Source organism: Aethalodelphis obliquidens, unplaced genomic scaffold, assembly GCF_003676395.1.
Source record: "Aethalodelphis obliquidens isolate GAN/ISIS:26980383/991018 unplaced genomic scaffold, ASM367639v1 scaffold7, whole genome shotgun sequence".
NCBI classification, from domain to species: Eukaryota; Metazoa; Chordata; class Mammalia; order Artiodactyla; family Delphinidae; genus Aethalodelphis; species Aethalodelphis obliquidens.
This window is the reverse complement of record NW_020837951.1, coordinates 54,454,728-54,469,822: the sequence shown is the minus strand read 5'-3', so window position 1 is coordinate 54,469,822 and position 15,095 is coordinate 54,454,728. Positions and strand designations below refer to the sequence as shown.

Genomic DNA, 15,095 nt, shown 5'->3' with positions numbered 1-15,095 from the left:
ATCCCATGGAATATAAGGACATTGCAGATCTACCTTCCTAGCAAAAAAAAAAAAAAAAAAGAAAGAAAAAAGTCAACCAAAGCATTGTACCTGTTAAGTGGTAGGTAAATGTCTTAGGAATGTTAGAAGCTTGTGAAAATCCCACCTAAATAAAAAAATGGCATTCCCACCCTTGGGCTCTTACAAGTGAAGAGAATTTTGGGAATCCAGGTTGATGACTCATAACTTTCCCAGTGTTTTATTTCCATGAGCCATTGATTAAAGTAGGGTGTAACACTATATATTTCTCTTCCAGCTATTCCCATCAAGTGGGAAGTTTTGGAAGCTTCTGTAAGCCCCTAGGATATAATTTCATGCATCGAAACCATTGTATTTGAAATGATATTTAAGGTACGTTGGAAAGGTTTTTTGCAACCTCCATTGAGGCTTGTCTTGTTCCTGGGGAGCAGTATGTACAACAAAAGAATCTGGATGAAGAGAATTTCCCGTGATGCATTGAAGGGTCAGTGTTCCCATCTTGCTCTGCTCCGGAAGGCTGGAGTTAATGAGGAAGAGTTTTTATGTGAACGTCAGGCCTGTTGCCATAACTAGCCACAGTGGAATAGTCATGGCAACTTCCATCACTTGGTTTCTTTGTTTTTGTGATACTGCTGCATGCTTCATTTTATGAGTATTTTCTTTTCTTGTGTGTGGTTGAACCCCCTTCTATTGCCATCTTGGGCTTTTGGATACTTCTGTTTAAAAAGAGAGGAAGAACAGAGGGAGAAACTGGAAAACTGACAGAATTACATATCTCAAGAACTTATTACTGTATTTCCCTCCCTCCACTTCTGCTGACAGATATTCTGGTGATTAATATTCTGATGAGTTTGTGTCTTTGGGAAAGGAAAAAAATGCCTTCCCTGAAGGGAATCTTGAAAAGCGGATCATAACGAGACAGAGGAAGTATTGTGAAAACTGGACTTTTTTGGTGATGGCATACCTTGGATACAGACCAACTCTAGTAATATTATTTCTGAAGTAAGATAAATGAAAATTGTCAACAATCTTTGGTGAGTCATTTGTGTACTTGAGGGCTTTTATCTTGATCACAGCATCTGCTACCTGAATGGTAATTTATAGTTCAGTGAGAGCCCTGGAATAGAATACAAGGACTGGTGAGAATCTAAGTGTCTTGAGATATCCTCATTCATGAGGGTGAATAATATTCTCACTGTAGAAAGGTCTAACTGGAGAATACTGTGTGCTTTACTTACATACTGCCACAGATGCGTGGACTCCCAAGGTGGAAGTCCACGCATCTGTGGCAGTACATGTAGGGAACCATTAACAGTTGGCTTTCTGGGGACAGCCTCTTGAGGTCTCTGACCAAACCAAGCAGAAGGACTGGGGTCACAGCTTAGGTGGGGTATGAAGTTGAGGATGTTGGATTCTTAAGAATGGTCCACTATATAGGTGCAACATATGCAGGGAATGTGCCTCCATTCCTAGCAGCCCGTGTTTAGAATTTTACATCTTGTAACACTTCCATCACCTTCCTCTCTTTTCTGCTTATTCTTTACTTTAAAAAGTTGCCAAAGGCATCTTCACCTATCCATTTTCCAAGTTATGTGCCTTCAATCCTGTATATTAGAAAGACCCTTTTGCCATTTTCCACTTTTTAATTTTTCTCTCCATTTTACTACTGCGTGTTTTTTTATTTAACTTGTTTATGCTTTGACATTAACTCTTGTCGAAATGCTGACGCTTTTGCATGTTAAAAAAAAAACCCGTTCAATAAATAAGGCCCAAGAAGGTGAAGTGTCTCCCGGCTGTTAGCCGGTTCTGGAGTTCTTTGACTCCCTGGCGCACGGGAAGGACTATGTGCTTGATCGCGTCGAGAGGGAGACACAAGCTCGGCCTTCGAATTGGCCAGCCTGGTGACCAGCGAGCCCGTCCCCCCTTCCCCCTCCCGCGCTCACACTCAGGAAGCAGCTGCCTACAGGCCGGCCCTCGGCGGCAGCACACACATCCACTCTCCTCCCAGGCCGCCTCCCTCCCTCACCCCCTCCCTCCCTCCCTCCCTCCCTCTCTCCCTCCCTCTTCCCCCTTCCCCTCTCCCTGCAGCCGCGTCCACACTGCGCCGCCAGGGCAGCCCAGAGCGTGGCGCGCACGGGCACTAGCGCTGGGGCCGCCACCACTGCCCCTCCCCGCAGCCCCGTTCGCTGCCCGCAGCCGTCTAGGCTCGCACCAGCGTCCTCCCGACAGAACCCGCCGAAAGCAGTTAGCCAGCATCCCGCGCCGGCCCCCAGACGCACCCCCAGGCCCAGGGCGAGGATGAACAGGACGCGCGAGGCACAAAGTCGAAACTCAACTTTTTAAAGATATTATTTGCTCCGTGTGTGTGTGTGTGTGTGTGTGTGTGTGTATGTATGCGCGCGGGGAGGGGGCGGCAGAATGTGCTGATGCCGAGGGTACAGCCACCCCACTTCTGCCCCCTCCTCCCCCTGCCGCCGCTGCCCTAGCACACGCGCGCGCACACACGGCACTTGGGCCGGGTTTCCGCGCTCTGTCCCCCTGCTTGGATGGGAGTTTTCATTTCCGAAGGAGGCAGAGCCGGGGGAGCGCGCTGAAGGGCTGGAGCCCCAAGTTTCTCCTCGCCAGCGCTGGCCGCCCGCTGTCACTCGCTCAGGCTGGCCGGGGGAAGGGACCCGCACGCCAGGCTTTGTTGTGGAAATCCCGGTTACCTGGTAAGTGGATGCCATAGGAACTTTGCTCGCAGGCGAGAGACGGGAGAAGCCGGGCGCTTGAGAATGTGGGGGAGTTGCAACGCTCAGAGATACAAACTAGGTATTAGAACTGTTTCCACGCTGAGCGTGTGGCGTTCGCTCAGGTTTAAGAATACGTGCACTCCAACACCCAGATTCTCTAGAAGGTCTGTTTACTGAGATAGATAACAATTCTCAATTAGGAGTCAAGCCGTGTTCTTGTCAGTTGTCTGAAAGCGTCGACTGAAGAAGACGGAGAGGAAATCAACAAGGTTTTAAAGTTTTTCTAATGAGGAAGACTTTTTTTGTTTTTGGCTTTTCTTCTAAACTACAGGGTCCAGAAGGCTACAAAATTAGGGCAGGTTACGGAACGCAAGGGCATGGTTGTGCACGCCACCCATGAGTCCCCACTGAAGGGAAACTTTGGAGAAGTGGGAACTGATGGGTTGACATGAGGTCTCTCTCGCGCTCACGGGGCTTTAGTTGCCTTTGCCAGTTCCACGTGTTTGTGGAGCTCTAACGAAGGCTGTTTTCCATGTTGTGCCTCACCCAAGCCCATGTCCCTCCCCATTGCTCCGGAGGTCCTCCGGTAGGGGGTACATTAACTCCTCGTGGGGACGGGTCCAGCGACTCGCAGCCGCCAGGTCTTGTAACTATAACTATAAACCCACGCCGCAAAATGCACAGATTCAGACGCGCACACTCCCCACTAGGTTTGTCACCTCACATTTACATTTTTATAGGGCCCGACAAAATGTCAGCACTGTTTGGGAAATGTCTGAGTCTCGGGGACTTTGTCCTGCGCACAACTCCAGTCCCTATAAATGACCCTGTGTGTATTTTGAAGTCGCCCGAGGCCGCTTTCTGGAAAGCGTGAGTGAGCAGCCGGCTTTCTCCTAAACACACACCTTGCCCAGAGCGACACTTCCAAGTTACTCACTGGAGCTGACAAGTCACTTCGGTGATGAGGAAGTCACCCAAATGTCTGGAAAACTTGGCCCTGACGGATTTGTCATCCTATGGATGATTCAATTAGGTACCTGTAGGGAGAAACTTTCTGAAAGGTCATTTCTGGCTTCCCGAGTCGCACCCTCGACTTGGGGGTGTCTAAGAGGCAAGAAGTGAAAGAACAGGATTAGGGCGATAGCTGGGTGGGGGCTTCGGGCCGGCGGGAGCGTGCGCTCCCGGGAGCGGCGAGCAGGCTGCGACTTCCTCGGGATCCGGGATTGGGCCGGGCAGCGCGCTGCTCCCTGCCTCTTGGACTTCCCAGCCGCGGGCCAGCCGCAGCGCTCATTCGGCCCCGACTTACTCAGGACTGGGTTGCACAACAGGAAGCCTGCACGAGTTTGTTTTGTTTTGCTGCGCTCGGTTGCGGACAAGGCCGAGGGTTAGGGGCAGAGGCGGCCAGGGAGTAACGGGGTCGCAGCAGCGCGTCCCCAGCAGGGCTTTGTCGCCTCTGCCTCCCCGGACCCGCCCCTCACTCCTTGCCAGAGAGCCCAGGGGCATGGGCCTCGGATCTCCGGTGGCCAAGATAGGGGGGTCATGAGCAGATAAGTGCTGCCCTTCTCCTGTCCTGCCCCACACGCTTCTCCTTCGCCCGGCGGGTCCCCGGCACCTCTCCCGATCTCTCCAGCCCTCCTCCTGGCTGGAGAGCCCCCCCACCTCGGTATTCCTCACCCCCTTACTAGGCTTTCCCGGACATCAGCTGGGCCCTCATCCCTGCAGCATCTAAACCCAGGGCAGGGGGTGGGGGTGGAGGGTACTTCCGGAAACGCAGGGACTTGATAGCAGGAATTGCGGCCCCTTCTTGCAGAGAAGAGGGCTTTGCACCCTCTCCCCACCTACTTGTAGGACATAGCGTCGCCCCAGAGTTTGGGCCCGGGGCTCTGGAGTTTGAGAAGAGGAATGTTCTGCAGCTCCCCCCAGTGGACCAGTTCCCTTTAGGTTGTGGAAAGAGGGAATCTCAAGTATGATGGGATCTTGGTTATCACCTACAGATGAGGAAACTGAGACCCAGAGAGTTTTAGGAGTTTTGCCCAGGGCCTCAGAGCCAGTTGTCACAGTCGCAGGGCAGACAATCAAGTTTCCCAGTTCCCAGTTCAGAGAGCATTCCTTGGCCTGAAGGTGAACTCAAGACAAATGCAGAGTCTCATTCTGTCCCTTCTGAAAGCTTTGATGAGTCATGATTTCTGCCTTGGGAGTTAGCCAGACGTCTGTTTCCCTCTCTGTAGCATTTCTGACTGGACCTCCCTTTTTACATAAATGGGGAAACTTTTTTTTTGTATAAAATTGATTTGTATTGGTTTAAATTTTCCCATTCCTTCTTTTCTCCCTCCTTCAAGTTTGCTTACAGTGAAGTGTGAAACAGCTGCAACCAGCAAAAGTTTGTAGAAAAAGGATCTGCCACAATGACTGTTTGAAGCCACTTAGAGACAGGAGAGTGTGATGTTATTTTTGCAATTGGGAACTGTTGAAGTTTAATGATCGCCTTTGAATGCTTTACAGTTTTCATATGTTTTCACTAGTTGTCTATGCAGCCAGATTAGCCCTAACACTACCTTGGAAAGGAAGAGTGGGGATTTCTTTTCCAGTTACTTTCAAACACCTTTCCTTGTTGGTAGTTGAAGTCCTTTCCTTTGTTACCCAGAGGACTCAGTAATCCTGCAGTGTGAATAGTTAAATCTAATTGCTGCTGTAACTCCATCTCTCCTTGGTTCACATTAGGCCAGTTTGAGAGAGCATCTTTTCTCTGGTTCCCAATAACATACAAGTTCCTTAATAGTAAAGAGTCTGTCAGAAATTGAATACTTGGGGGGTCGGTTGGTTTGCTTGGGAGGAACTGATCATGTACCAGCCCTACCTTCATTTATATGGCAGAAAGTGGTCTTTCCATCATTTCAGAAGAGAGCTCAGTGTTCTTAGTCTTTTTTCTCTGAGTGTTCTTTCCTGCTAGTAAATTAATTTGAGGACATTCTTTCCGGTGTTGTCTCTCTCATATTGTAGTTATTGATCTCTGGAGTTGTAATGTTAATTTGTAGTTCTTCCAGAGTATAGAAGGAGTACTTCTTGAAGGAGATAATTCAGGAAATGGCATCCTGTGCACATTCTCTTCCTTGGAGAAGTCATTTTCTGTGTAATTATTTTCTGTAGAGGATATTATAAGGAAGATTGAAATACAAGATTTAACATTTAACTTTTCTTAAAGTTTGGTTGGCTCATAGACTCAATCAGGACTGAAAATAAATTTAAAACATAAATAAACGGCACATAGGAAATCTGTGCAATATAACCATGCTGCCTTACTCTTTCCAGGAGGATAAAACTTACAATAAAGTCTTTGAAATGACATTAACATGTAGTTTGATTAAAAGATGCTCAAATTCCAAGTTTTCCTAGTTTTCCACTTACTTGAGGCAGAGTTGACACAAAGTCCAAAATTTTTATTGAGATAAAATATTTTTATTGAGATAAAATAAAATATTGATAAAGTACATACATTTTAAGCTTGATGAATTTTCACAAACTGAACACAACTGAATAACTAGCATCTGGATTAAGAAATGGAACATTACCAACACCCCAGAAACATCACTCTTACTCTCTTCTCATCACTGTCTTCCCCCAGCCCTTCCAGTCACTGTGTTCTCCTCAAGAGTAATGACTGCCTTAACTTCTACGAGATGTAATAATGTTGCCCGTCTTTTTAATACCTTATGTAAATGGGATAATTCAATATGCACCCTTGGGTCTGGCTTCTTTTGCTGATATAACAACCTTTTAGTAGGTCAAATAATTTGGACTCCCCTTTAAAGTTTAGGGGAACATTTTGGCTTGCAGAAATTGGTTGGTCAGGCGTTACTTAATATGACAGAATTAAGGAAAAACGCTGACAGAAGCAGAAGCCCTATTCTCCATCCTAATGACTGTCTGATTAGGGAGACTGAACATGAGTGAAGCCAGCTTAGGGTGAGCAAGGAGAATGCTGAGGAGCAGCTACCACCGTGACAGCCCAGAATGCATTCGGCAGTCTCTCTGTTAGGGATAGCACACCCCCCCCCCACTCCCCCAACACGCAAAGAAGCGCCTGGGTGAAAGTACTGAAATGACTGTATTTGTTTTGTGACTTTTAGTTAGGATTTCTCATTGTTCACGAGTATGCCAAGGTAAAGACAAGAATAATATGCCGGCTCAGAAGAGTGAGATGGAGTTTTTATGCTGCTTTGTTCTAATAAAGAAAGGAATAGACTGGGAGGAATAGACCAGGAAGCACACAACTGTAATTAAACTGGTTCAACAAGGCACAGAGCGTAAGGTTCATGATTTTATGGTCACACCTTACTTAGACTATATTTATTCAGGCAATAAATGATAAATATAGGATATTAATGTATAAATATATAATTATATATTTCATTTATACTATGCTTTTCAGTATAAATAAGCAGTACAGTGTGATAACTATAAATATAATAAATATATGTGCATAAATGTATATGAAAAGTCAATATGTGTGACACAGGTAGTGTGAAAAATATAAATATAAAGGTATAATATAAAATAATCTGTGTACCTTTAAGGGCTGGGGAGAGTTCAGAGGTAATTTAGACACAGTCCTAAAACTTAATGAAATTAGAATTTAGACAGGAAGATGAAACATAGGCAAATAACTATAAGGTAATGCAGAAAGTTATGAATGTTAAAGGAGGTGTACATAGAGTGAAATAGTCAACATTTATTGGATCCTTCTATGTACCAGACAGTGTGCTAAACAAGTAACGTGCATTATCTCATTTAATATTCTGTAATGCTGTGAACTAGGTACAACAGTGTAATTCTCACCATTTTACAGATCAGAGACAGAGGGATTAAGAGAGGATCAGAGAAGGCCTAAGGTGGGGTGGGCCTGGAGGTTGAATAGAATCTGGATTTGGGGAAACAGAGGGCAAAAGAAGGGAGGAGGGGAAACACCACTCAGGTGGACTCAAAGGCAGTATGTAGGATGAACAGAAACAAGGATCTAATCATTTTCTACTGTGGGAACAAAATCAGGGGATTTATTTGTAAAACTGGAATCATGAAGGCTCTAAGTAGTTGAAAGCAGACTTGAAGTAAAGAAAGCTGGTGGGGGCCATTCTTGTCTGACATGATCTCTTCAGGCCAAGAATGGGAACAACTACACATTCCTTCAGGTGCAGCAAGCCTTGCTGAACTGCAGATGGGCAGATAGGATTATAGTGCAAGATCAGACCCCGTCCCAGGCTCCTTGATAAAAAGGTCAGGCTTTCTCATTGTCAGTTATTTCAGAAGTTCTGAGCCAGATCTATGAAGTTTCATTTCTAGGCCTGCTGAATACTGTACACACAAAAGTAACCAGATGCCAGGCCTATATATGAATTCTTGTTATTCCTGTGTGTGAAGAAATGGATTAATGTTTTCTCAACCTTTGCAGCATGACCAATAGATTCCACTTCTGTCTGTAACTTGACTGAGTCATTCATGTAGGGTTTTTTTTTTTTTTTTTTAAATAAATATGTTGTCATGTTGGTTAAGGGCCTAGTCATTGTTGTGGACATTCATACTTCTGCAGTGATGTCAGTGAACATAATTTAACTTGTATAAAACTTCTGTCTACCAACAGCTAAAAATAGTTACATTGGTTACTTTTAAGGAATAACTAACTACACTGAAGGAAAGAAATCACTCAGTTACACAAGTGATAGGGATAATTTAATATATTTGAATATTTGGTTTAATGAGTGCTAAATTCAATTTATTTCTAGAATCTTCCATAGGTAGATGTTTATTATCCTTTTGAACATATAGTGAGTTTTAGCTTTGCAAATAGCTATTCATATGGGCTGAGTAGTTATTTATACATACTAGGTGACAAAGAATGCACTTTCATTTGCCGTATTTTACAACCTGTGTATCTCCTTGTGTGAGGATGGATTTTTTTTTTTTTAAAGAAAAATCTCCAGCCAGTTACTTTTCTTTTATATTTCTGAAGAAGGCTTTGTGTCTCAAACCATGGCCATGTGGTGTTTGTTCACTCTTTGCAATTCAGGTAATTAATTCAGTGGTGACATCACTGGGAATGTGTTCGTTTTTCCATTTCAAATTCCTCTTCATAGGATCTGATGGTTAACTCGTATTAAGAACAGATTTCAAAAAAAAGTCAGTTCTCAAAGGCAGTTATGTGTTAATTTATACTTGCCCTCTTTATCACTGTAAAAGTGAAGTTTTATTCCAGGGAAGGTCATGTACCCTTTAGAACAAGGAAGATATAAAATTGTCAGTCATTTTGATCCTGATTCTGGTAGTCAGTTGGTTAATTGATATTTGTAGAGCACAGTTGATCAGTTGATGCTAAATAAAAGATAAAGTGAAAGATAACAGTGGTAGGAGTGTAGCTTTGTGTGATTTAAACCTTATTTTTCATAAAGCTAAAAATGTCAAACATTTAGATCTTTTCTTTATTACGGCTATATTATGGTATTTGTTTTACTTTGGTTGTTTAATTCTGTCTATGTCTACAGATATTCCTGTTAAGTACCTGGGCAGGCAGATAGTCCAAATGCTTCCATAACAGTAGCTTTTATGCTTTTTTGTCTGCAACCCACCAGAAAATATATTTTTCATCTTACCCAGAATACACTATATGCATATAGATATGCAGACATATACACCCACAAATCATTAAAAGGAAACAATTCTTAACCATTAATATATTTGATGCACATTGATAGCTTCTGTTTTATTCTAGTTGGTTCTATTTCATTAAAAAAATGTTTTGCCATTGAATAATTGATTTCAGGGCTCACCAATGGATTGCCGTCAATTTGAAAAACAGTGCTTTAGAAACATTACTTTGTTAAACATAGATCTAGGAACTTATGGCCCATATTCACCTTGGGCCAATGCATGGGCCAAGGCATGGTTACCTTTCTGAACTTACCTATGTTTGTCTCAAAAATCTTTTTGGTTTCAAGTTCGTTCTCATTGTGTGTGATTTCTTGCAGCTGACTAAGGGAATCCCTAACTATCCCCCTCTCTGTTGCCGTTTTTTGGTAGGGCCATATTTTTCTAGAACTTTCTGTACTCATTGATGAGTTCATGACTGAGGCAAAGTTGATGAAACACTTGTAGGTAATTGCTACTAAAAATAGTGACATTTAGTAAGTTAGGGGGATATGAGAGTTGCATAGATGCATTGAAGTGTGGAAAGTAGATTCTAAGAGAGGTTATTGAACTTCTAATAATGCCCTCCAGCAGTATTTTCTTGAAGGTTCTATATTTCTTCCAGATATCCGTAATCACTAGCATCGTGTGGAATGTTCTCAATGCTGCTTCTGATTTTTAAGTTAGGATTAACTAACTACAGAATAAATTCCTGCATTAGATTTGGTCATTTTTTAGCACTGCCTTCCCCTCCCCTTCCTTCTCTCTCCTTCTTTCTGTCCCTCTTCTCCCTTTCCCTTTCCTTCCTTTCCTCAGTGTCCTGTCCATAATGACTACCCACATTTTTAGTATCGTAGCCACTAAATTTGATTAAAAAGGCACTGCCAGATATTTTACTCTATAAATTTAGGGAAGATTATTTTTATTTTTAAGAAAATTTTATATAAAAAAGTTAAAATGTGTATATCTCTAATTCGATAGCAAAGAGTTGTAATCACAGATTAAAACAGAGTCAGGAATTCTATTAGATGGGATCCATAAGTTCATTATATAATCTTTTCTGAGTGGTCTTTGGTAGAATGGTCTTGAATTTCTGAAGGGAACACTGATTTGTGTTCATACTTTTAAGTAAAGTATGGTATAACTCAAAGCTAAACTTCTTTGATTTCATTTTATTGGTGATTATATTGCTTGAGTAATAGCTATAAACATCTTAGTATTCAAAATAAATATGTTAATATTCTCGAATTACATATATTAGACCTTGGGAGTGCCCAAGTGACTATACGGTCTATATGTACTAGTTACAAGGTGTAACCTCCCCAAGTTTCCACTCCACATCCCAAATGTGGAATTATTCCATCCCTGTTTCTGTGTGACCTCTGTTGTAAAGTCTGTGAGAGTGTCAGTCTCACTGTATAAAGTTATGAAAACACGGAAATGATCAACTAAACTTTGTTGCTGGTTACTTAATATACTTTAAGTTTAGAGAAATGATATTGTATGCATCCAGTGCATTTCCTCTATAGTATCCTCCAGCTTCACAGGCACATGTTTGCACTTTCCTCTTGTTAAAATTGCAGACAAGAATAATTTTGATTTATTGGTGACATCTAATATAGCTGTGTTTATATTGTTGCCAATAAAATGACTTACACGATTGGTGTTTGTTTATACAATCTTTTCTGAGGAGTCAGTCACCTGTGTTAGGACAAGGTACATTCTGCTTATTAAAATGAACTCCTAGGATCTAAGAACATTCAGCTCTATCTGTCCTTGATTGAATTGCAAAACGTGCTTCACACTGCAGCAGTGCACGAGAATACCTTATATTATCTATCAATAGGCTTTTCATTTCTATATTCTTCTGGCTACAAAGCTGTAACTAGAGAAACCCATGGGAATAGCAGGGGCCTATTAGCGATCAAGGCAGTGATGTTGAAAAGGCAATGTTAATGAAATTATACAATCATTAACCCGAAGCGGGAAAAATAAAAAGAATCAATAAAAACTCTATTTTAGATGGTTTAGACGTATATATAAGAAGCCAGCCCAGGAGCAGTTTGTTTGCTGACAGGCATTTTGTGTCTCATTATCAGGTTTTCTATGCAGGGTAAGAAATGCTTGTGGCATAAGGAATGGAAAATGTAACAAAGGCTAAATGTAGCCTAAGGAAATGAAATGATGTATGAAAATTAATAATTAACTGGCTCATCAGATGAATTATGACTCTAGATGAGTCTGTTAATAATATTAACTAAGAAAGGGCTTTTGGCTGTAAATAGACATTATAGAACTCGTGTTTTTGGAATTTTCTTGAAGGGATGAGTTAACATTGTTCTCTGTAATCTTTTAATCCACAGGGCACAGTGCCTTGAGCTTTGGGTAGAAGGTAGAGTCATGATCTTGTATTTTGATTAAAGTCATAGCTTTTCCAGAAATCTAATGAAATTATCATTAAGTGATTTTGTGCCTTGGTTTTCTTAGGAGTTAAGTAACTTCCTCTCTGACTTGACTTACAGGAATGTGTTTTAAGAGTTTTCAAGTGGCCGAAAGGAAAGATTTATTAACTTATGTTGACTCATATAGCAGGATGAATGAACATTTTCATTGTTAGAACCAAAGGAGTATTAAAAATCTAAATGTATTAATATGTCAGATCCAAAGTACCCTAAATTTATACTTCCGGGGGTTCCATGCTTTTCCTTTTTCTTCTTTTTTTCTGTTGATGCTTAGGTTTAGAGTAGTTGGATGGAGGACAGAGGAGAAAGTAATGGTGGAGAACTTGATTAAGTTTTTAAATAGAAAGATGCTCTTCCAGTGGAATCCTACCAGTCAGGTTTTGATAGTGATTAGTTGTGATTTTACTTTCTGGCAAAGTGTAGGAAAATTTAACCCAATGTTCATTTTTCAAGGTGGGTGTTGTCTTTCAGCACATCTCTGATGTGATGGAGACAGTAGAGATTACTGTTATTTTTGCTTTCATATCCACCCAATCCCTTTGATTTAAGTGCCATAGGTATAAAAATCTACATATTTATCCTTCATCATAGTTAATGAGTATTTTCCATAATCTTCCTTTTCTTAATTATCTGGAAGAACAAAATTTCAAGTGATTATCACCAAATTCTTCATTTTGTGGATGAAAAACTGTCCAGAGATGTTGTAAATGATTTGCCACAATTAGAACAATTAGAATTAGAACACAATTAGTTAGGTGTCCTAACTTCTAGTTGAGTACTCTATTCACTCCGACTCAGTGAGGATGGGTCTTTCTTAAAAGTTAGCTGTTTATTCCTTTTTTGTTACCAAGTGGGCTTAGAATTATGATCATATGACCTGGCCAAAAAGCACGTAAAATATTATATAATATGAATAAACAAATTGATTTTTAAATTCTGGTGTCTAATGCTTAAAAAATTTGTTGGTGTAATTAATGTGAAAACTGGATTATTTGGCATATTTTCTCATACAGTTTATTTTATTTTTGTCTTGAGGCTGGTTTTTCTCAGCTCACACACCATTGACCTATTGGTTTTTCTTTATGGTATTAATCACTTTACTTTCTGGCTATTGCTTTTTTAGTAATAAAATTTAAGTACATTTTTGTTGTTGTTTTTACTTTCACCCTAAAGCTATTTAAAACAGGAGTGTGATTTATAAAAAATAAAAATAAAATAAATATCCGGGCAGGTATGAGTTCTGATAATTAAATTCTCAGTTCTTTAATTATTTTTCCTTCTTACAAACTCACCTTCTTAATGATCTAACCAAATGCTGAGTACTTACTTATATGTTTTTTTTTTTTTTTTTTTTCTGCGGTATGCGGGCCTCTCACTGTTGTGGCCTGTCCCATTGCAGAGCACAGGCTCCGGACGTGCAGGCTCAGCGGCCATGGCTCACAGGCCCAGCCGCTCCGCGGCATGTGGGATCTTCCCGGACCGGGGCATGAACCCGTGTCCTCTGCATCGGCAGGCAGACTCTCAACCACTGCGCCACCAGGGAAGCCCTTACTTATATGTTTTTACCCAGATTTTTTATGAGAATTCCTGCTTATATATGATCTTGATGCCAAAATCGACTCCCTTATTTTCAAAAAAACCTGGAAATGGGCATAGTCTGCAAATCTGCAGAAACTTGTCACTTGGCCCATGGTCTTAGTGACTCATATTTCCAGTCATGTTGGATAATTCCTCATTTTCAACAAATTGCCAATACAACATATTTATTTTGCCTTTTTTTTTTTTTTTTTGGTTGGTACTGAATAAGTGCTTTCTTTTGCAGGGTTCAAAGTGCCTCAGAAAACACTGTTTTATCAATGAATGGAGAATAGATGGCCAATATCATCTGGCAAAGCACAGAGACATTAAATGACTCTTGCCCACAATCAACCAGTGAATCAACAGACAGCTGGTAGTATACTTGAGTTCTTCTAAATGGATGCAGCAGAAAAGGCATTGGAATTTTTCCATAATTAAAAAAAAAACCTTACAACCAGTCTGGTACCAGGGTTCATTTCTTATTGTTCCATAAACAAACTTAAATGATGCAGTTTTGGATAATCTTCATTAGATTTATTTGTCCCTTCTTGGCAACTGTAGTGGAGGGAAGGACAGGAGTGAGACCTAGGATTTTTTCCGAGGAGGCATGTCAGTATTAAATGTGACAGACTGATAGAATTCTTAATAAAATGGAGACTTGATAAAGGTGAAGAAAACATTCCAGTTTTATATTTGGTAATTTTGGAAGTTCCTCAACATATGGGCATACACACTCAGCTTTGCAGAAGGCACAGTGAGTGCTTGGCTTGAAAATTAAATACTACAGGTTTCCCCTGCTATCTGAAAGTAGAGTGTTCCTATGAAATCTTTCATCAGCTGAAATGGCATAAAACGAAGAAGCAATTACCTTAGGACACATGTTGCTAAGGGATGCACAAAATAAAATGAGATAAAGCACAGATGTTCACAGACACAGTTCAATGCTCTGGAGGCTTGAAGTTGAGATGCTGAGCGTAGTTCCCAGCGAAGGAGCACTCTCACTGCTTGGGGTGAGTACTGCCTCTATAATGGCCCCCTGCAGAACAAATGCTAAAGCTGTTTTTGCTTTTCACCTTTTTTCATAAAAGTGAAAATCCTCCTCAAATTTCTTTTGGTTAGAGGTACTTAGGTAAGTTTTGTAAAAGCAAAGTGGCGTAAGGTGAAATTTTGAAAAGCAAGGGATACCTGTATTTTTGATTTTCTAAAACAGTAAAAAAAAATTCTTCACAAAAGGTTTGCTGTTCTTGATATATTGTACTTGATGATTTATGGAACATTCATTTGGGAGTTGAGTTGGAAATATTCGTCTAAGACATTGAGTGGATCATAGAGAAAAAATGGGAATCATCCAGTTGAGGATATCTGGCCATTACTACTTTGCACTCAGTCTGTATTTCTTGTGTTTGTTCAGCTTTGGCTTCTTTCCATGACTATCATGTCTGTATAAAAGAATACAGATTGTGACTATGTCGGTCATTTATTTGGAGTAGTGGCACTTAGTCATGTTATTACACACATTTTGGGGAACTGTGGATCAAGGGAGGAAAAGGCCTTTCCTAATGATTTATAACCAGGAAGTACTGACATTATTATATATGGATGGATGATGATGTCCTGTGGCCACGTCACT

General features: G+C 41.1%; 1 protein-coding gene across 4 annotated transcripts in view; it reads left to right on the top strand.

Annotated features, from left to right (window-relative positions):
• The first annotated feature begins 2,134 nt into the window (after window positions 1-2,134).
• The window catches only part of GLIS3 (GLIS family zinc finger 3), a 506,378-nt gene continuing 493,417 nt past the window's right edge, over window positions 2,135-15,095 (top strand). For 2 of the 4 annotated variants that reach the window (XM_027105788.1, XM_027105792.1), the window contains exon 1: window positions 2,621-2,729. Coding sequence is in view for 1 of the 4 variants with exons in the window: in XM_027105791.1 (XP_026961592.1) it covers window positions 2,408-2,729 (322 nt within the window). In the remaining 3 variants the exon portion in view is untranslated. Of the gene's footprint in view, window positions 2,730-13,709; window positions 14,476-15,095 lie in introns of all 4 variants that reach the window. The other 2 variants (XM_027105789.1, XM_027105791.1) reach the window with 2 other exon arrangements.